We start from the raw sequence: 23,628 nt of genomic DNA, 5'->3' as shown, positions 1-23,628 counted from the left end.
CATCCTGCAGGAAATGGGAGTTCCCACACATCTGACAGCATTGATCGCAAGCCTGTACGAAGATGGTGAATCGATGATCAGGATTAATGATGTGATCTCGGGACCCCTGAAACCAGAAAAAGGAGTGCGCCAGGGATGTATTCTATCTCCTATCCTTTTTAACATCTACGGAGAGTACATCATGAGAAGAGCATTGGATGGCTGGGATGGAGGCATCACAATTGGTGGCAAAAAGATCAGCAACCTGAGATATGCAGATGACACCGCACTATTTGCGGCATCAGAGGATGAGATGGCCGATTTGTTTCGGAAAGTGGAGATCGAGAGCAAGCTGGTGGGGCTGTCGATTAACAGGGCGAAGACCAAAGTCATGTTCGTCGATAGAGCTGGGCAGCTTTCACAGACTGGCCTTTTATCAAACCTGCAGACGGTAAAGGAGTTTGTCTACCTTGGATCCATGATCAGCAACCAGGGAGGATGTGAAAAGGAGATACGCCGACGAACTCAAATGGCCAAAGATGCAATGAGTAAGCTCACAAAGATCTGGAGGAGCAGAAATGTGTCCAATGCCACCAAAATAAGAATTGTACGGACTTTGGTCTTCTCGGTGTTCCTATACGCATCTGAGTCCTGGACGATCCGAGCTATAGACAGAAGGAAGATCGATGCCTTCGAAATGTGGTGCTGGAGGAGAATGTTACGAATACCGTGGACGGCTAAAAGAACCAACAAGTCGATTCTCCAACAGCTTAAAATTAAAACCAGGTTATCCACGCTATGCTACCAACGCATTCTGACCTACTTTGGCCACATAGCACGAAGACAGCAAGACAACCTTGAAAAGCTGGTTGTGGTGGGCAAGGTAGATGGAAGAAGACCTAGAGGCCGATCACCTAGCCGATGGTCGGATTCTATAAAAGAAATAATGAGACTTCCAGTTACAACTGCTCTCAGACAAGCGGAAGACAGGGTAGCATGGAAGCAGCTCGTCAGATCATCCACAGAGGCTTACCAGAACGAGCACGACCTTCAGAAATGAAGAAACGACGAAAAAGAAAAAGAAGTTTTAGCTTCGGCAATATACGTTTTGGCGATTACATAGATATTTCATCCCTATCTTAGTTCGATAGTTTTAGCCCTTGTATTAAAGCTGGGTCACGAAAAAATGTAGTGCCTAATCCAGCTTAGTTTCCATGACATGCAACGCATTTGTAACCTAGCTATTTTGAGCATCGACAAGATTTTTTTGTCAATCTAGCAGACTAGTTTTAGCATCGGCGATTCGAGATTTGGCGATCACGTATACTGCATCCCATTCTGACGACTGCCTGCGTTCGATTGCGGTACCGAAAACACACCTTCTAGCGACTGTATAAGCCTGCATCTTAAAGTAGCTGCAACCTTGTTTGATCCCTGCATTCAGGTTTCGGAAAGCAGCTAAAACGGTGGTGCTAAAAGCAGTATAGCCGATGGTGTCCTTATGTTCAACTTTGGAATTTTTTGGTAAGGGAATTTAAATATAACTAAAATTAATTCCTTTGCCAATTAATTAGGGAATTTAAAGGTAAGGAAACTGATTTAACAAAAACAGGAGAATTACAAAACAAAAACATGAAGCTGTTCAACTTAGCTTTCAAGGCTTGAACGCATCTGTAATCAACCTTCAGGACTTTAATCCCTTTTAAGATAAACTGCAGATGTCCACGACAGTGCCTACTATCAGATACTGCTTTTTATTCTTCAATTTCATAAAAGAAACTGAGCTTTTAATATTCCTCGTCAATTTAATCGGAGAACATCATAAAAATCTTTAAAATTTTCGTTGTTAACTAAAGTAGGGTTCCTCATCTCTTACCGACTAAAGCAGGGATCCTGCCGTATTTGTCAGCTATCCAGCCGAAGACCAATCCTCCAACGATGGCTCCGCAGAAGAATATGGCCTGGGTGGTAGCTGGGAGGTTGTCGTTCTCGCAAACCCAGTCCAACTGCAAAATAGTGTTGAGGTTATTCAGGATTCAAAGGACATAGCCCTTTTATGTCTTAAGGATATTTTTGCATAAAGGCATTTTAAGAATTGGGCAAGTACCACCACCAGACCTTTGACGACCCGCTTGGTGGAGCAGTGGAGCAGTGGGTTCCGGTTTCAATCCCCGGTAAGAATGATATTTAAATCATGAATTTAGATTATTTTTCTGGGTCTGGGTGTTGGTATGTTCGTCTTTGTGTGTGTCCATGACACCCATGACGAAGTTGTTGTTTCAAGCGTGAAGCAGTTCTAGAGACTCGAATAGTAGATGCCAGCTGAATTACATAAGGCGACCTTATCATCAGAAGACAACGGATCCGAAGGACTTGAGATAAGAATCCAGTTCTATATGATGGTTACAGATGTGACCACTTCCCACCAGGTGGACTACAAGTCTGTTGACTACTTCAATTTTGTAAAAGAAAGTGGTGAATAAGATTTATGATGTCGATTTAAAATTTAAAGGTGATAGACACCTCTGTGCATCCAATTCGATCTCACCACCCCCACACCTATTTCTACTCAATAACAGCAGTGTTAAGTGCTGCTGTGTTTCGGTTCGAAGGGTGTTGTAGGGGAGACATACTTTTACGAGGCATCCCAGCTTATTTCTCAGATGGTAGCGGCGCATCAGTGGTCGACCTCAGGTAGGAATCTAATCTTATCTGAGATTGATTAAAGATGTCCATGGGCAGCAGTCGCCACTTACCATCAAGTGGACTGCATACTCTTCTGCTCCTCATATATTATAAAAACCACCGACATTTTGGTGTGCAAAAATTTACATTTTTTTTTTTTTTTAATATAAGAGTAGCAGACGAGCATGCAGTCTACCTGATGGTAAGTGGCTACTGTCGCCCATGAACATCTGTAATCAACCCCAGATAGGATTAGATATTCCTACCTGAGGTCGGCCACAGATGCGCCGCTACCCCTGAGGACTAAGCTGGAACGCCTCGGAAAAGTCTGTCTCCCTTACCACACCCTTCAAACCGGAACACAGCAGCGCTTAACACTGCTGTTATTAGGTAGAAATAGGTGTGCCGGTGGTGCCGCCGGAGTCGAACCAAAGAACCAAAGAAGTGTAACTTCAAAAATATACTAACCTGGGAAGCAATCGTCTCATACGGTACATCACTACGGTTGTACTCCCAACCGTGCTGGCAAGGGACGATAGGCCACTCGTCGTCCGGGGTGCTTCGCCCCTGCGCTAGGGCTGCGGCCCAGTCCGCTGAGTACATGCGGCATCGGTCGTGGGGGTAGGGCCCGTCGGATTTAGGGGGGATGGCTAGGGCTCGTCTGGGGATGAAATTATCATGTTAGTTATTATTTTTTTTTTTTATATTGAACACAGGTACATTTATTTGCAAAAAAATATTTTTTTTTTACAAAAAAATGTTAGTTATTGTTTGAAGGTCCTTTCTAAAGGAAACCTTCGATCGTCTCTGGAGGCACCACCGCTACACCTATTTCTGCCTAATAACAGCAGAGTAGTGCTGCTGTGTTCTGCTTTGAAGGGTGTAGTAAGACTTATTTTTCCGACGCATCCCAAAGGTAGGAGGACCCTTTGAGGTACCACCGTCACACCTGTTTGTCTCCAGGTACCACCGTCACACCTACATTTTATACCAGCTGTATTAAACCTTGAAGATTGTGGTAAGAATCCGAGGCGTTTCAACTTAGTATTCAGGTATACTTAGGAACGAATGGGTGGCCGAACTCAGGTAGGACTCTAATCTTATCTGGAGTTGATTACAAATGTTCATAGGCGACAGTAGGTACTTATCATCAGGTGGACTGCATGCTCGTCTGCTACTCCTATATTAAAAAAAAATCTGAACAGCCAAATGTCAGTCAAAAACGCGATGCGCAGTAAATGAGCCAGTCTGTAAGCCCATTAGAGTTTATAGTTTTATTTAAATTATATATCATTTGAAACTCAATGAGTTATACGTAATAACTGTAATAAAACTAATGACACGTTGTTATTGTTGAAGTTCGAGGTAAGTGCGGTGCTGCGATTGATAGTTATTTGGCACTTCCGCTCCTAAGGGTCTGAGTAGCAAACCTGGGGTTCGAGGTTCAAATCCCAGGCACTCACTTCTGATTTTCAAAGTTATGTCAATATTAGAAATTAATAATCACTTGCTCTTACGGCGAAGGAATACATCGTGAGGAAACCTGCATACCTGTGAGATCTTAAAAAAAGTTTTCAAAGATTATCTACCAATACGGATTTGACCAGCGCGGTGGACTTGGCCTAATCCTTCTCATTCTGAGAGGAGACCCGTGCCCAGCAGTGGGACAGTAATGGGTCCATGATGAATGAATCCCATATTTGTAACATAATAACAAGTTAGAAACAGCAGAGAGTAGGGGGTCGCAAAACATTTTTACATATTAGGGGGTCAAGAACAAGATTGAGAACATTGCTCTTCTACAAGTGATATTATTTATATGGAATAATCCATAGATTTTTTGTTATGAAACACGACCGTTCGACCTTTATATTAATGTCTTTAATTCACTTAAATAATATAATATTATAAAGGATAATCAATGATATTTTGATTTCTTTGTAAATATAAACTCATGATAAAATTGCATTCATGCATAATTATTTCGAAGCTTCATTTTGTTATTAGTTTAGGCTTTTTATTGCGATTCAAAAGGTTATACAAATTAAGCTTTTGTGTAGATCGTGAGCTCCCAGAATCTTCAATCAAATAAAAAAATAAATAATGATCATTGAAGTATAAGAAGATTTATTAGAAATATTATTTTTGCATTTATTTTGAAGAAGCTAATAAACTTGCAGTGTAATTGATGGTAAGTAGTCACTACTATATGGACATCTGTTATAGTCCGCGCCAAACTGCTAGTCCGCTCTGAAGTTGTTGCAAGCGGGTGTAGTCATACAATTTGCTATGGCGACGCGATTCGTTTCTATATTCAGAGCGGACTACCAGTTTTACGCGGACTATACCAACTCCATATAGAACAGGTTCTACCTGAAGCCGATCACAAGATACCGTTTAAGCAAGTTTAATTTAATAATTAATTTCTAATACGCACATAATTTCGAAATATCAGAGGAGCGTGCCTGGGATTTGAACCTCGGACCCCTCGATCAAGAGGCCGAGTTTCTTAACCACTAGGCTATCTTAAATGGTGAAGGAATACATCGTGAGGAAACCTGCATACCTGAGAAATCTTAAAAATAAAACTTTTCAAAGGTATGTGAAGTCTGCCAATACGCACTTGGCCAGCGCGGTGGACTATGGCCTAATCCTTCTTATTCTGAGAGGAGACCCGTGCCCAGTGGGACAGTAATGGGTTGATGACGATGACTTCGGGAATCAAACAACGGAGGAAACCTTCACACATACAAATCAATACAGCTGTTGTAAGGCAGAAATCTACATACGATACATATGACTCATGATAACTGTTTTAAACAAATAGGCATTACAGTGTTATGTTACTACAATACTCGCGGAAGTTAAATTTACCTGCAAATTTGCTTATTAGCCGCTCGAACGCACTTCACCTTGTTTCAAGATCATCTAGTTAATAATGTTATTACAGTTAACCGCTATTTCTGGTTTGAAAATTATCTATCTATACTAATATTATAAAGAGGAAAACTTTGTTTGTTTGATTGCAATGAATAGGCTCAAAAACTACTGGACCGATTTTAAAAATTCTTTCACCATTCGAAAGATACATTATCCACGAGTAACATACGCTATATTTTATATGAAATATGTTTGATAAATAGATTTTGAGGCGGTACAAAGTTTGCCGGGTCAGCTAGTTGAATATAATAAAGGCTTTTATTTGCAATGACGACCCGGGTTCGATCCCCAGACAGATTTCTAAATGATGAATCTAGGTTTCTGTTTCTGGGTCTGGGTGTTTGTCTATGTGTGTCCATAGCACCCACGATACAGGATATCATAGTGTGGGGCTGTGTAAAAAATACACAGCCAAATAGTGCAATCTTTAACGCATGTAATAGGCAGACGCACAACAGCGCCACCTATATGGTTTATAAGTATCCTATTCAAGGTGAAACCGACCACACACTCACGAAGTTTCATTGAAATCGGTTAAGCGGTTTCGAATTAGCGAGTACAAATAATTACATGTGATTTATATAACTACTAAGATAATAATTACAATGTGACTATTTGTACTGGTACTGGACTAATAAATTATATTTATTCGTACATTTATGCAATTTTTTTTTCTTTAAACAATGTGACAAATTATTTTTTTTTTTAAATATATTTATTCGTACGTTTATTCAATTGGTTAGGTTAGGTTAGGTTAGGTTTTTTTTTTTTTTTTTTTTTAAATTGATTGCGAACGGGCTGATAGCGATCGACGTCATTTTTTGATGTTAAGAGCTTAGTTTCTAAAATCGATCGGTAGAGCCGTTTAAAAGTTATTAAAAAAAAACATTTAAAAATTTTTTTTTGTTTTTTTGAGATTTCTCAAAATCTACCCGTTCGAATCGGATAATAATAAATTGTTTGTCCAGTACCCGTATTAATAATTATAAATTATTCGTACGGTAACCGTATTAATAATTATAAATTGTTCGTACAGTACCTGTATTAATAGACTCAGCCTAATAATTAACATATTTTATAATATAAAACTATCAAATGAGCACGCAATCCACCTGATGATAAGACTGCATTCTAGACATCTATAATTATGTTCTTTTTTTATAATATAGGAGTAGCAGACGAGCATGCAGTCCACTTGATGGTAACTGGTTTGAGGTGGTAGAACCCTTCGTGGTTCGACTCCGGCGGCACCACCGCAACACCTATTTCTACCTAATACCAGCAGTGTTAGGCGCTGCTGTGTTCCGGTTTGAAGGGTGTGGTAACGGAGACAGACTTTTCAGAGGCGTTCCAGCTTAGTCCTCAGGGGTAGCGGCGCATCTGTGGCCGACCTCATGTAGGAATATCTAATCTTATCTGGGGTTGATTAAAGATGTCCATGGGCGGCAGTAGCCACTTACCATCAGGTGGACTGCATGCTCGTCTGCTATTCTTATATAATAAAAAAAACTGGCTACTGCCGTCCATGGACATCTATAATCAAACCCAGATAGAGATATTCCTACCTAAGGTTGGCCACAGATGCGCCGCTATTTCTGCCTAATAACAGCAGTGTTAGGCACTGCTGTGTTACGTTTTGAAGGGTGTGGTAAGGGAGACAGACTTTTCCGAGGCGTTCCAGCTTAGTCCTGCGGTCCATGTGGCCGACCTGAGGTAGGAATCTAATCCTATGTAGCGTTGATTACAGATGACCATAGACAGCAGTAGACTTCACCATTAGGTGGACTGCATGTTCACAGCTACCTCTAAATTATAAAAAAAATTCAATGCGTTATTTGAAAGTATTCAGTACCAAGATTTCATCGATACATAATTATAGCAAATTAATATCTTAAAAATCTAAATCAGACAATTATTTTTCAATCAATTAACTAATTAAATAATTAATATTGATTATTGCGTTTCTATGAGTCAATTATAACCGTAAATTACTTCTGCCTTCGACCTTAAGTTTTTACAATCTTTGAACTTCAAGTTCGATCATTAATTATTAGTTAATCAACCGAAAGTTTTTTGTGTGGAAGTAGCAAGCGAGCATGCAGTCAATTCGAAGGTCATTGACGTTCATGGACTTTGAATCATCTGCAAATAGAATTGAATGTATTTCTGGCAGGCAAGATCTCAAAGGTATGTCTTGAGAATATGTTGGATATCTTCTAGATTAGCTGAAACTTGTCCCTGTAGTTCCGGGACCAGAAAAGGGCTGTAGTATCTCCTGCTTGTCGTAAGAGGCGACTAAAGGGGGCTTTCGGGGTTGCGGGCGGTAAGAATGGGAGCTCGAACCGTCCGGCCAACGATCCCGGGAAGGACGGTATGTGTGGTCGCATACCGTCGTGTGCATCGGACGGTGTGGTGATTCAATCTCTCTTGGGCGGAGCCCGACGGGGCAGTGCGCTTAGAGGACTCCGGTAGCGTTCCTTTGGAGATCCCGGAGTCCTCTACGCAGCGCTGAGGACGGTCACCGGGGGGGGTTTTAGTGCGGTAAAATCCCACATAACCCCGTGTCGCTCCCACGGCACCGGGTACCTTTTGAAGGTTCCCCCCCCCCCCCCCCGAGAAGAAAAAAAAAAGAAAAAAGATTAGCTGAAACAAATCGTACTCCTTTTGATTTTGCTGAAGGTGAAAGAGAGTTAGTTTCAGGATTTAATATTGAATTTAGAAGAGGGGGATTTGCATTATTTTTTTTAGTTGAATTTTCTAGTAATGTCTACCAATACACACTTGGTCAGCGCGGTGGACTATGGCCTAATCCTTCTCATTCTGAGAGGAGACCCGTGCACAGCAGGACAATATTTATTCTGCACTTAAATTGAGAAATTTTATATTATTTAACAATAGTTTCACCGCTGCTGTATTTTAGTTTGAAGAGTGTGGTAAGGGAGACATACTTCGAAGGTGGTAGAACCCTTTGTGGTTCAACTTCCACTTTATGGTAAGTTACTACCGACCATGGACATCTGTAATCAACCCCAGATAAGATTACAGTCCTACCTGAGATCGGCCACAAAAGCGCCGCTACCAATGACGTACTAAGCTGGAATGTCTCAGAAAAGTATGTCTACCTTACCACACTTCAAACCAGAACACAGGCTGCTGTGTTCTGGTTAACACTGCTGTTATAACAGAAACGTGTGGCGGTGCCGCAGTCGAACCAATTGATTTCTAACTTCAAATAACTAAGAACAATTACTAAATTGTCAATTACATTCTACCTTCAAATACAATAACTAAAGTGTCAATTACCCAAATGAACAGCACAAAGAAATAACAAAATCAGTAAACCAGCAAGTTATTTTGAAATAACCTTAATAACTGAATTCACCTGGTCTAATAACTTCCGTTTTTCAGTCACTACAGGAAATTGTATTGTTAACAATTATTCACGCTTGAATTGCAGAGTTGAATTTTTTATTCATTTTTGCAAATTTATTCACGTTTTATTTGTACTATTTTAAGCTTGAACGACAAAATATATTGAGAGTAAATTCCTGTGATCGACTGTTTTTAGAAAAAATGAATTGTTTTGAAGATTGTTAAGTTTTTATAAGATTGTAGCACACAGCATACACCTAATAGTCTGCTATGAACATCTGTGAATATTTAAGGTGGTAGAACCCTTTGTGGTTCGACTCCGGCGGCACCACTGCCACACCTATTTCTGCCTCATAACAGCAGTGTTAGGCGCTGCTGTGTTCCGTTTTGAAGGGTGTAGTAAGGGAGACATACTTTTCCGAGGCGCTCCAGTCCTCAGGGGTCGCGCATCAGAGGCCGACTTCTGGTAGGAACATCTAATCCTATCTGGGGTTGATAACAGATCTCTATGGGCAGCAGTAGCCACTTACCATCAGGAGGACTGTATGCTCGTCTGCTACTCCTATATTATTAAAAAAAAACTTATCCGAGGCGTTACAAATTAGACTTCTGTGGTCGAACTCAGATAGAACTCTAATTTAATCGACGTCGATTATCTACAGACGGCAGTTACCACTTACCATCAAGTGAATTGCAAACTTATTTACTACTAGCCGACCCGGCAAACTTTGTACCGCCTCAAAATCTATTTATCAAATACAAATATATTTTATATAAAATATAGCCTATGTTACTCGTGGATAATGTAGCTTTCGAATGGTGAAAGAATTTTTAAAATCCGTCCAGTAGTTTTTGAGCCTATTCATTACAACCAAACATACAAAGTTTTCCTCTTTATAATATTAGTGTAGATTAAATACTAATAGGCTCTATAATATACTTGTCAGATCGCCGAGCCTCGCGTCTGACCGATATGGAAATGCCAGATGGCGTTCCTTCATAGTGCACCAACTGCTTTCGGTTCCAACAAAGAATCACACAAGAAAATAATAAATTCGGAGCCGATGGATTTACAAGTCGACACGCCATCCACGTCAATTGTCAACCGACTCTAAAAAACGAAACAATAATCATAGTTCTTATAACAAAAAGGCGATACTTGCAACCCCATCCGGAGTTACCCGCTCCAAAAATATAGTCTACTAAAATAATTGTTAGTGAAGTAACTTGAACGGAAATCATAAAATAAGATTAAATAGCTTCAACTCAAAATTAATTGAAAATAATAGCTCGCGCCGTTATACTTATTATAAGTAAGTATATATTATATTCGCCAGATATCCGGAACATAAAACTAAAAGTACGGAAATCATTCAAGTGTGATAAAGATTACGTTATTCAAAGCAAACAATTATTGTTTAAGGTCAGATAACTTTAGACGTGGTCTTACAGGGTCAGGGCTTACCCTTTTGTTAGTCATTACGGAAATGCGTAACGCCCTTGAGACTAAGTTGGAACTTGTAAAACGAAAATCTGAAGGTAGAAACAGTAGAGTTCGACCGGGGTAAAGTCCGCGCCAAACTGCTAGTCCGCTCTGAATATAGAAACGAGTCGCGTCGAATAGCAAATTGTAAATATTAGCGGGAGGAAGACAACGCGGGCCCCCTCCAGGCACCCTCCGCTGCCCACTGTTGCCAACGGGTATATAGCTGCGTTAGAATGCTCTTACGTTGCTACGGAATAAATGCTTGTGGCTGTGCGCAACTACTTCAACAATGAAGGTGGTAGAACCCTTTGTGGTTCGACTCCGGCGGCACCACCGCCACACCTATTTCTGTCTAATAACAGCAGTGTTAGGTGCTGCTGTGTTCCGGTTTGAAGGGTGTGGTAAGGGAGATAGACTTTTCCGAGGCGTTCCAGCTTAGTCCTCAGGGGTAGCGGCGCATCTGTGGCCGACCTCGGGTACGAATATCTAATCCTATCTGGGGTTGATTACAGATGTCCATGGGCGGCAGTAGCCACTTACCATCAGGTGGACTGCATGCTCGTCTGCTACTCTCATATTATAAAAAAAAAAAAAAATCTTCAGAGCGGACTAGCAGTTTGGCGTGGACTATATCACCGCCATTATGTCTAGCGTGAAGCAGTTCTGCGTGAATGGAAGGGTGTGGGTGACTGATTTACGCATATGAGACAACCATTTTTTTTGTTTTTTTTTTTATTATACAGTAGTAGCAGACGAGCATGCAGTCCACCTGATGGTAAGTGGCTACTGCCGCCCATGGACATCTGTAATCAACCCCAGATAGGATTAGATATTCCTACCTGAAGTCGGGCACAGATGCGCAGCTACCTCTGAAGACTAAGTTGGAACGCCTCTTTAAAGTCTGTCTCTCTTTTTTTTTTTTTGTTGACGAGGGGGAAACCTTCAAAAGGTAACCCGCCTTCAAACCTTCAAAAGGTTGCCTCGGAAAAAGCGCCTCGGAAAAGTCTGTCTCTCTTACCACACCCTTCAAAACGGAACACAGCAGCGCCTAACACTGTTGTTATTAGGCAGAAATAGGTGTGGCGGTGGTGCCGCCGGAGTCGAACCACGAAGGGTTCAAAACATCGTGAGGAAACCTGCATAGCTGAGAAATCTTAAAGAAAAAGAAAAAAAAAAGTTTTCAATGGTATGTGAAGTCTACCGATACGCACTTGGCCAGCGCGGTGGACTATGGCCTAATCCTTCTCATTCTGAGAGGAGACCCGTGCCCAGCAGTGGGACAGTAATGGGTTGATGATGATATAAAATGGTAATGCATTACATAACTAAGGTTATATAAATTACACAATTTTAAACCACGGTTAAGGTTAAAGTTAACTAATTTATTATTACGGAAATATTACTTTAAATTATGTAAATAATATGACTTATGAATGCAAGCCTATAATTATTTTTAAAATATGTAAATTGTAAATTCGAGAGCAATAGACTAGAAGTTTGAGATTGATTCTCAATCTGGAGGTCCTAAGTTCGAATCCGATTTTTTTATGTTATGTGCGTATTAGAAATTATTACTTTTTTAACGGTGAAGGAAAACATCGTAAAGAATCCAATATATTACGCGAAGTTTTAAAAATAAATTAGCCAAGTTGGAGTATATCGCACATGGAGGGTCCCGTACAATCAAATATTCAATTTTATATTATATTTTGTTCTCATGGCAGCTGTAGAAGTAAAAGCATTATGAAAATTTTGATATCTATCGTTTAAGAGATAGAGCTCTGTGACAGACGGACAGACAGCGGAGGCTTAGTAATAGAGTTCCGTTGTTACCCTTTATGTACGGAACCCCAAGACTTCACATACCCTTGGCATTTTTATAGAACTCTTAGACTGAAAATCAGTGTCTAGGATTCGAACCTGGAACCCTCGAATTCAGCAACCGAAATTCAAACCGCTATGATTGATTAAAGCTGTCATACTGGTTTAAAATGAATACAGACAAAAAAAATGCATCAAAAATAACCACAGACCTGTATTTGTTTTTTGGATAGGTCTGTGAAAACAACCCATAATAAATAATGTTGTGTGGTAAGGGAGACATACTTTTCCGAGGCGTTCCAGCTTAGTCCTCAGGGGTAGCGGCGCATCTGTGGCCGACCTCAGGTAGGAATATCTAATCCTATCTGGGGTTGTTTACAGATGTCTATGGGCGGCAGTAGCCACTTACCATCAGGTGGACTGCATGCTCGTCTGCTTCTCTTATATTATACAAAAAAAAAATATGCATATGTGATTTAACAAATTTGCATCCGGAAGACAATGTTGTGAATAACGATATAATACTGAATTATAAATATAAATATTTAAATTAATACTCATATCTAAGGAGATTTACATACATTGTTATATATTTAATGCAAAACATTTGTGGCTATTCTTATCTTATATATAAAATTCTCGTGTCACAATGTTAGTCACCGTACTCCTCCGAAACGGCTTTACTGATTTTCACCAAATTTTATACGCATATTCAGTAGGTCTGAGAATCGGCTACTATCTTTCATACCCCTAAGTGATAAGGGTTGTTCACCCTTAACATTTTTTTATTTATATGTCAACAACGTTTGCCGGGTCAGCTATTTATAAATAACTTTTATAAGGTAGAATTTTAAATTTTGAAGGTGGTAGAACCTTTTGTGGTTCGACTCCGGCGGCACCACCGCCACACCTATTTCTACCTAATAACAGCAGTGTTAGACGCAAGACTATCAGGTGCATGCTCGTGTTTAAATCTTATAAAAACTTAACAATCTTCAAAACAATTCATTTTTTCTTCAAACAGTCGATCACAGGAATTTACAGTCAATATCTTTGGGCGTTCAAGCTTAAAATAGTACAAACGAAACGTGAATAAATTTGCAAAAATGAAAAAAATTCAACTGTGCAATTCAAGCGTGAATAATTGTTAACAATACAACTTCCTGTAAAACGGAACGACTGAAAAACGGAAGTTATTAGACCAGGTGAATTCAGTTATTAAGGTTATTCCAAAATAACTTGCTGGTTTACTGATTCTGTTCATTCTTTGTGCTATTCAATTGGGTAATTGACACTTTAGTTATTATATTTGAAGGTAGAATGTAATTGACAATTTAGTTATTGCTCTTAGTTATTTGAAGGTAGAATTCTAGTGGTTCGACTGCGACACCAACGCCATAACTTTCTGTAATAACAGCAGTGTAGCGCTGCTGTGTTCTGGTTTAAAGTGTGGTAAGAGACATACTTTTCTGAGACGTTATAGCTTAGTCCTCAAGGGTAGCGACGCTTTTGTGGCCGATCTCAGGTCTCATATTAAAGGTTTGATTACAGATGTCCATAGGCGGCAGTAGCCACTTATCATCAAATAGACGGCGAGCTCGTTTGTACAATATCACGCGCGGTCCCAGAGGGGATCACATGGGTCGTTTATTTTTCTATAATGTGGCATTAAAATACATTCAACCCGAAATTTTTACCCTTTTATCATCAACCCCTATTTTTAATAGCCATTTCAGTAATTTCATCATACCGCTCGATGTTAGATTTTTTTTATATGGCAACACAACGTTTGCCGGGTCAGCTAGTACGAGTATTATAAAAAAATAAGAAACTCGGCCTCTCAATCGAGGGGACCGAGGTTCAAATCCCAAACACCTCTGATTTTCAAAAATTATGTGCGTATTAGAAATTAATTATCCCTTGCTTAAACGGTGAAGGAAAACATCGTGAGGAAACCTGCACACCTAAGAGATTTATAAAAAAATCTCAAAAGGTATGTGAAGTCTACCAATACGCACTTGGCCAGCGCGGTGGACTATGGCCTAATCCTTCTCATTCTGAGAGGAGACCCGTGCCCAGCTGTGGGACAGTAATGGGTTGATGATGCTACAAAATAGTAATAAAAGTTATTGAACTATACCAAAAGCAATTTAAAAAGCCGGTAAACCCCAGCTGCTATCTGGGATTTCTTAAGGATAAAAGCTTGTAAACAATTTTTGGAACTTACTTATCTTTCATCTTAATACCGTGTAAAAAAGATGATCCGAGAATTCGATCCGGATCTTTTATAGAATTCAAAATAAGATCGTGATATCGTGTTGTATTGTGTTAATAATTGGTCAAGTGCGAGTCGATCTAGCTCACGGGTTCTGTACCACCAAATATTCTGTATCTATTATTTTTAGTATTTGTCATCATAGAAGCCATAGAACTAAATGCATTGTGAAATAAACAGTCTACTACTACTACTAATTATATACCGAAAAGTAGCGGTTTCAGTATGGCGAGTCCCGTTTATTTTCAACAATTACTGTAACATCATCATCATCATCATTATCAGCCTATCACTGTCATACTGCTGGGCATGGGTCTCCTCTCAGAATGAGAAGGATTAGGCCATAGTCCACCGCGCTGGACAAGCGCGTATTGGTAGACTTCATATACATTTGAGATTTTCTTTATAAATCTCTCAGGTGTGCAGGTTTCCTCGCGATGTTTTCCTTCACCGTTTAGCAAGTGATAATTAATTTCTAATACGTACATAACTTTGAAAAATCAGAGGTGCGTGCTTGGGAATTGAACCTGGTATTCCTCGAGAGGCCGAGTTTCAACCATTTGGCTATCATTGTTTGTAATAGATACTCTGTATAAATTCTATGTGCCTGTCTATTACTGTTCAAGAGATAGAGCTCTGTAAAGACGGACTGATAGCGAAGACTATGTTCCGTTTTGATCCTTTCGGTACGGAACCCTAATAATTGGTAACATACCACAAGTGCGTACGGATAATATCATAAAAACTATTTATAAGTTGTTTGTCTGTTACGATATGTATATCATCATCACGATATTATAAAACAAAGTCGCTTCGCGCTGTCTGTCCCCATGTTCGCATAGATCTTTAAAACTAAACAACGGTTTTTGATGCAGTTTTTTTAATAGACAGAGTGATTCAAGAGGAAGGTTTGTATAATACATGCATAACATACTAGAAAAACACTGATAATTTTACTGATTTCGTAAATAAACACATTTTTTGTGCTTACATTGCAAACGCTGGCTGAACCCTACGAGATAAATCAAATTAATGTTCTACAGTATTGTACACCTTAAAACGGTCTACAAATAAGTCCGCGATAGCATATGTCTATCTTTGTTGCGTACTCCACAATAACTAATTTTATGATTTAAAAAGAAGACAAAAAATTAGTTCATAATAAAATGGTTTTAATAGATACCAAATATTAATCCTTATCAAAATAAATTGTTTCAAAAAATCAAGCGTTTAATATAGATAAAATTTGCTCTTTATAGCATGTAAATTGGACTTATAATTTAGAAGACCCTATGTAGAGGTGATTTACGTTCGGTTTAATACAAAGTAACCATAACATAGTACTTAGATAGTTTCGACTGTTTTCCTTAATTATACATATGTAACCCGGTTTAGTAATTTAGATATTCCTACGTGAGATCGGCCACAGATGCGCCGCTACCCCTGAGGACTAAGCTGGAACTCCTCGGAAAACTTTTCGCCTTACCACACCCTTCGAACCAGAACACAGCAGCGCTTAACACTGCTGTTATAACAGAAATAGGTATGGCGGTGGTGCCGCCGGAGTCGAACCACAAAGGGTTCTACCACCTTCAAAATAAAAGCGTGGTAAAAAATATCTAATTTTACACACGATTGACGAGTATTGGAGTTTTTAAGAAGCTTCCTCTTAAAGGTTATAAATTATTTTGTGTAGATTTTTTGTTATAAAACTGTTTTGACATGACGTTTCATTGACATTCGTTTTTTCGTAATTTGCGTGAGAAAAAATGCTTTATATAAGTTTTTCTGATAATCGTGATAACGTTATGGATGGAAGAATATCTAGTACAAAAACAGGAAGAATTTATATACATAAAAAATATGAGTTGTCGGTCTTAAACTTACAAATATCGTTTTTTTTCTAGAATAATCATAGACTAGTAAAGATACTTCGCCGCCTTGAAATTGAATGAAGCCACAAACGGCTTATTAGTAAGTTCTTTTTTTGAATTCTTGACAAATAAAAACATTTTTAGAGAAAATTTACGAATAAATAACTAATACTGCGTAATTTACATAATAAATAATTATTTCAAATATTTTAGGGACATCTTAGCACGGAGACGTGGCAAAACTTTTTTACGCAACTATTTCAATTCTCAAAACTGGTTACATTTTCTTGTTAGGAGTGAGTATTCACTAATCTATCATAATAATATTGTGTATTATAATACACAATGACTATGAAAGTGTAAATGCAACGAAATTAAAACAATTTTGTAAATCAAAAGATTTTTCTATGCTGTTATGTTTTGAGGCAAGATAAGGTTTTTGTTTTTTTTTGTGGCAGATAATGATTCCATGCAATCATTCATAGGTTTCACCTGACAAATACATAATGTAGAACTTGTAAAAATTAACAACAAAAGTATCTCAAAAAATATTTTTTGCAAGTATTATTATTAGGCGTGCAGAAAAAGATATGTTTATCAAAAAAAAAATAATAATGTGGTTTGGAGGTAAATACTATTTTTTCCCCGAATGCGGAGAGTAATGTTTTGAAGCGCATGTTAGCATTTCTCCCTCTTGTCACGTTTTACAGCCCAAACGGCTTGACGGATTTTAACATATGATATGTCAGTGGTCATAATCGTTTTTTTAATAATTCTTGTATTAAAATATTAGACACAACCGCGGGAACAAACTAGTACACAGGAATCAGTGATCAGTTTTTTATACACGCTGTTATGTCACGAATTCGTGACTTGTAAGCTATTGTGGTTGTAGGGAAATAATTACTGGAATCCCTTACCAAGGAATGAAGAGTTGACCTTCAATACGATAACAGATGGCGTTAAATACAATTATGGAAGAGACCACAATTGTTTTTAACGTTAGAGAACTAGAGTTAGAGAAGAGAGAAATAAGAGGAAGAAGAGACAGAAGAGAGAAGAGAAGAAAAGTTAGAGAACTTTGAAGAATAAAATAGAAAGAAACTTCACCGCCTTGAAATTAAATGAAGAAGTCCTCAGGGGTAGCGGCGCATCTGTGGCTGATCTCAGGTAGAAATATCTAATCCTATCTGGGGTTGATTACAGATGTCCTCCTCAGATTACAGATACTCCCATATCATAAAAAATACATATTTGAAGCCAGAAAAAGATGATTTTGTCATTTGATGTTTGAATTCTTGACAAATAAAAAACATTAGAATTTATAACTTTTTGTCATAAAATATAACACAATTGTTGACAAAAATAGATCAAAATTTAGGAAACATTTTCTTGTTCTAAATTTTTTCTAGTCATTCTACAAGTGAAGAAAATCTTTTACTGTGAAGAATAACATCGTAAGGAAACCTGAGAGATTAAAAAAAAGTTCTCTAAGGTATGTGAAGTCTACCAATACGCACTTGGCCAGCGCGGTGGACTATGACCTAATCCTTATTCTGAGAGGAGACCCGTGCCCAGCAGTGGGACAATAATGTATGACGATTGTGTAGAAATAGTTAAATGTCAATCTTTAGTAATCAAAACGATAGATCGATTATGAATAACAAGGTAATTGGTAAAATAATTATTTTAATTATAGTGACAGCTATTTCTTTTTATTTATGCATTTGAACTTGGGAAATAAAATATCTGAATATATCAATCAAGTACATATAGTAATTACATATATTAATTGCTCGAGCAAATTTATTAAATAAATCCTATTTTGTTCATATGTTGGTTATTATGAAATTAATTAGAAGTCAATTTAATTACAAAGCCTACGGCAACATATTATTATGTAGTAAATGTGATAAAAAGTAATAAGCCTCGTAGTTGTTTCAAAATTCTGCCTCTCAAGCCGAGGTCCGAGGTTCGGTTCCCAGGAAATAACTTTAATTTTTCTCGAAATTGCGTACTTATTAGAAATTAATTATCACTTAAACGGTAAATGAAAACGTAGAGAAAATTATCGCATGAGAGTAAGTTAAAAATATCCTCAAAGGTTCTATATGTGGCATCTACAATTCTACAACCCTCTGAGTCCCTCTGTGGTTCAACTCCGGCGGCACCACCGCCATACCTATTTCTGTTATAACAGTGTAGCGCTGCTGTGTTCTGGTTTGAAGGGTTGTAAGGGAGACATACATTTCCGAGGCGTTCCAGCTTAGTCCTCAGGGATAGCGGCGCAACTGTAGCCGACCTCAGGTATAGTCCGCGTAAAACTGCTAGTCCGCTCTAAATACAGAAATGATTTGCGTCGCCATAGCTAATTGTATGATTACACCTTCTCACAACAGCGGACTAGCAGTTTGGCGCGGACTTTAAGAATCTAATCTTATTATTACGGACGACAACGGCCTAAGAATTTAAATGTAAATGTTGATTAATGTAACTTGTGTATGTAATTAAGACTATGTAAATAAGACATTTTATTGCAATAGATATAAGTCCTACGTAATAAGAATAGATATGTAAGAGTAGGATAGCAATAGAGTGTAAGCATAGAATTGTAAGAGTAAGACAGGCTATGTTAGAAAGGGACGGCAATAGGACGCGGTTGCTGACTGAGCCTGCGCCTGTTGCGGTACCCAAAATAAGTACTTAAGCTCGCCTTTTTGTATGGAAAAATGTGTACGCCTCGGAATAAAAACAAGAAGAAAAGAACTGAAGATTCAAGTTGGAGTTTTATTTGAAAACCCATAATCTACATTGGTCCTTCGAGAAGCCGGATTTAAAGAAGACTCAAGATGAATACGCCGATCGCAATGAACACAAGGGGTCGTGTTCGCTCCGAATCGGGGTACAGCGAGTCAGAAGCAGCCCCGGGCGCTAAGGGTGCGCCAGGGCCATCGCTACACCGAATTTATGAAGATTCTCCGCAGTCGCCGTCGACGGTCGCAGGAAATTCCCAAGAAAAAAGGATGGAGCACTCTCCGCCAGAAGGGGCGAGAGAGACAGCACCAGCGACGTCAACGCGGACGTCCGTCATGGGGCCACCTGCACGACCAGCTAGCACGCCACCAAGGCGTGAAACTTCATCGCCGGTGCGGAGACCTACATCGCCGGTGCGGAGACCTACGTCGCCGGCACACACCGCTCGCAGTAACACTTCAAAGCGAAGCATCGACGCACGTATGAAGATGGCACAATACGAAGCGGAGAAAGAACTCGCGGCTATAGAAGAGAAGCGGCTACTTATGAAAGAAAAGCTAATCAAATCGAGATTAGCCGCCGAAATGACTGCAATCGAAGCCGAATCTGAATATGCGGCGAGCTCATGCAACGAAAGGGTACAAGACTGGGTGGATAGAAGCATGGAACAACCAACGGCGACGAAATACAGGGAAGAACCGGAAGAGGTTCGCCCTCCCGTTAGTAAGCAACGGGGGGAGAACGCGAAATTCCAAGGCATTCAACGGCTAGCCGACACCTTAGAAAAACTAGTCGCCTCAAGACCGTTGCCTCGCCAAACAGCGGAACTACCTATATTCACGGGAGCCGTCGCCGAGTGGCTACCGTATAAGGCCGCCATGGAAGATTCTACAAGACTCTTTAAGTTCTCTCCAACGGAAAATCTCCTTCGACTGCGAAACAGCCTGCGAGGGGAAGCGAGAGAAACCGTGCTGTCACAGCTATTCACCGCATCTAACCCAGATATCATCATGCGCACATTAGAGATGAAATATGGAAGACCGGAATTCATAATAGATCGGGCCATGGAAGAGCTCAAAAAGATCCCGAAATTAGGGAGCGCGAGCACCGATCTGTATGAGTTCGCGGTGAAGATTCAAAATATTGTCTATACGATAAAAAGTATAGATAGAAGAGGCTACCTACGAAACCCGCTACTCGTTCGAGACGTAATGGACAAACTGAGTCCTCATCTCATAAGCAAATGGGCGGAGTACGCAGCCAATAACGAAGCACGCATCATGGAAGATAATGAAATGATAGTACTCTCCGAGTTTTTAATGGCCGAAGCGGACCTTATGATAAGGTACACCCACACAACGAAGCGAAGCGTTCCGGTACCCGTCAGAAGAGAAGTAGCACCAAAGCGGGTTGCTACCAAGGGCGTATACACTGCGGGGGAAAGTCAACCGGAAGAAAGAAAATGCTTCATGTGTCCAACTGGGGGACACTACACTACTGAGTGCGATAAACTCAAAGCACTCGACGTCAACGAGCGATGGAAGTGGGCAAAGGACAACAAGATGTGCTTCAAATGCATGAAAAGGAAGCACAGCAGGTTCACATGCAAAGCCAAGGCCTGCGGAGTCCACGGATGTACCTACCAACATCACGCGCTACTACATAAAGAAAAAGTAACGGAGTCTACGACTACAGTGAGCACTCCGGACGACGGCAGGGAAGACGAAGCAGCCGCGCTAGTAATGAGCGTCACGACAAGGAGGTCGCCTATTACATCAGTACTGCTCAAAACCTGCGAGGTGAAACTCAGCGGTCCACGGGGGGAGGTAAATACGTACGCCCTCCTAGACGAAGGGTCTACTGTGACGCTAATAGACGAAGAATTAGCGAAGCAACTCACTAACGGCGGACCGAATCGACCTCTGAACATAAGGGGTATTAACGATCAGAGAAGGATCGACAGCGAAGCGGTCAAGGTTCGTGTCAAAGGGGTACACGAACAAGAAGCCTACTTAGTGACAGCCCGCACAGTAAAAGGACTACAGCTACATCACCAACGCGTACCGCACAACTTAGAACGGTACAAGCACCTGCAAGTTGTACAAGATAGCATCAGTAAGGGAGAAGCTCGACCTCGCATATTGATAGGTGCCGACAACTGGCATCTAATAATATCGCGACAGCTGCGCGCCGGCAAGAGAAATGAACCCGCCGCGTCGAGAACGAAGTTGGGATGGGTACTGCACGGGTCGGTACCCAGGAAATCGATTTATCAAGACCAGGCGGCCGTACTTCACATCTGCGCGAGCGACGTCCAACTACAGAAGCTCGTCGAGTCACATTTCGACGTGGACTCGCTTGGCGTATCGACTAAAGAAAAAATTAATAAGCATGAGAAGAGAGCCAACGACATTTTCGAAGCGACCGCCACAAGAAAGGACGGCCACTTCGAAGTGGGTCTGCCCTGGAAGATAGATAACCCCACGTTCCCAGATAGCTACGAGTCTGCCCTTAAGAGACTACACACGCTCGAGAAGAGGATGACTAAGGAGCCGGCGTTTAAAAAGGAATACGCGGCTCAGATCGCTAACCTTATACAAAAGGGTTACGCGGTGCAATGCGACGGCAGCGAAAGGGATAGCAACGTAAAATGGTTCCTGCCGCACTTCGCCGTCACCAATCACAACAAGCCGGGAAAAGTTAGAATGGTCTTCGACGCGGCGGCTAAGGTGAAGGGAGTCTGTCTCAATGACTTCCTACTAGAAGGACCCGACCTACTAGCTTCACTCACAAGAATATTGTTCGGGTTCAGAGAAAAGAGAATCGCCGTCACAGCGGACATCGAAGAAATGTTCCTTAGGGTTAAAATCAGACCCGAGGACCAACCGGCACAGATGTTTTTATGGAGGGACAAGCCTACGGACCCTCCGAGAAGATTTAAAATGGTCTCCATGATATTCGGAGCCAGCAGTTCGCCATACCTCGCTCACAGCGTAAGAAACCGCAACGCCGTCGACTATGAAAGTAAATACCCAGAGGCGGCCACGGCGGTCAAGGAGCGACACTACATGGACGATTACCTAGACAGTTTCCCATCTGAAGAGGAGGCTATTAAAATGGTGAACGAAGTTACCTACATCCATCAACAAGCGGACTTCAACTTAAGAAGATGGAACTCAAATAGCAAGAGAGTTTTAGCTAGCATACCCGAAGATAAGAAGTCTGAAAGCGCGAATGTAAAGTTAGCAGCACACCAGAAGGAAAAGACATTGGGGCTGCGCTGGGACCCGAGCTCCGACACCCTCACCTTCAACACTGACATCAAGAGGGTTCCCGATGAGGTCAGACTGCGGTTGAGAGCACCGACTAAACGCGAAACCCTAAGCGCGGTTATGTCGGTGTACGACCCACTGGGGCTTATCAGTCAATATACGATCGTCGGCAAGATGATATTACAACGCTTGTGGCTCAAGAAGGTTGATTGGGACCAGGAATTGCCATCTGAAGACGCTAACCTATTCGACGAGTGGATAAGGCGACTCCCAGATGTCTCAGCACTAGCAATACCGCGGTGCTATAGCTACAACGTAACGCCGGAAACTCACATCGAGTTACACGTGTTTGTCGACGCAAGCGAGCAAGCCTACGCTACGGTGGCCTACTGGAGGATCGCACACGGCGATCACATAGAAACAATACAAGTAATGGCCAAGGCGAAGGTGGCTCCACTGAAGTTACTAACCATTCCGAGACTGGAGCTCCAAGCTGCGTTAATCGGGGCACGAATGGCTAACACTATAGTCAGGGAGCACAGCTGTTGGAAACCCAAACGAGTCATATACTGGAGTGACTCCCGCACCGTCCTTCAGTGGATAAGAAACGAGACGAAAAAATACACGCCGTTCGTCTCACATCGCCTAGCTGAGATCGCCGAGCTCACACATACAGAGGATTGGCGATGGGTGCCTACAACACTCAACGTAGCCGACGATGCGACCAGGCTTCAAACCGACGGGATCGACAGCCGGGACCGGTGGTTCACGGGACCGCAATTCCTACGAGCCACAGAAGAGCACTGGCCTACGGAGAACGGGGAAGGTGAAGAGACCGGGGAGACGTGTTACACCGTCTCAGAAGAGGACTCGGACCGCAACGACTCATTACCCGACATTAGAAGGTTCTCCAGTTACCTGAAGCTTATAAGGGCGACGGCACTTACTCAGCTATTCGTCGAGAAGCTTCGATCTAGAGACAAGACTCTACACTTAGAAGTGTCACACTTAGAAGCGGCCGAACGACGGTGGTTTCAACGCGCGCAGCGGGACTCCTTCAGCGAAGACTTAGCGCGGTTAAGTCACAACCAGCCGCTACAACGACACAGCAAATTTAAAAGGCTCGACGCAGTATTGAACGACGGGCTAATAACCGCAAGAGGCCGTATA

The 23,628-nt window shown here is 40.9% G+C and overlaps 1 protein-coding gene across 2 annotated transcripts in view; it reads right to left on the bottom strand.

Moving 5' to 3' along the window:
- The window catches only part of LOC140756885 (organic cation transporter protein), a 55,986-nt gene that overhangs the window by 12,575 nt on the left and 19,783 nt on the right, over nt 1–23,628 (bottom strand). For both annotated transcript variants that reach the window (XM_073092418.1, XM_073092419.1), the window contains exons 3-4: nt 3,133–3,325; nt 1,856–1,985 (exon numbers count right to left, since the gene is read on the bottom strand). In XM_073092418.1, coding sequence (XP_072948519.1) covers nt 1,856–1,985; nt 3,133–3,325 — 323 coding nt within the window. The remainder of the gene's footprint in view (nt 1–1,855; nt 1,986–3,132; nt 3,326–23,628) is intronic.

The sequence above is a fragment of the Epargyreus clarus genome, unplaced genomic scaffold (genome assembly GCF_041222505.1).
Source record: "Epargyreus clarus isolate Ecla_fem2 unplaced genomic scaffold, WU_Ecla_fem_2.2 ptg000036l, whole genome shotgun sequence".
Taxonomy (NCBI): domain Eukaryota; kingdom Metazoa; phylum Arthropoda; class Insecta; order Lepidoptera; family Hesperiidae; genus Epargyreus; species Epargyreus clarus.
Note: the sequence above shows the minus strand (reverse complement) of the source record. Positions and strands in the feature narration are given on the sequence as shown.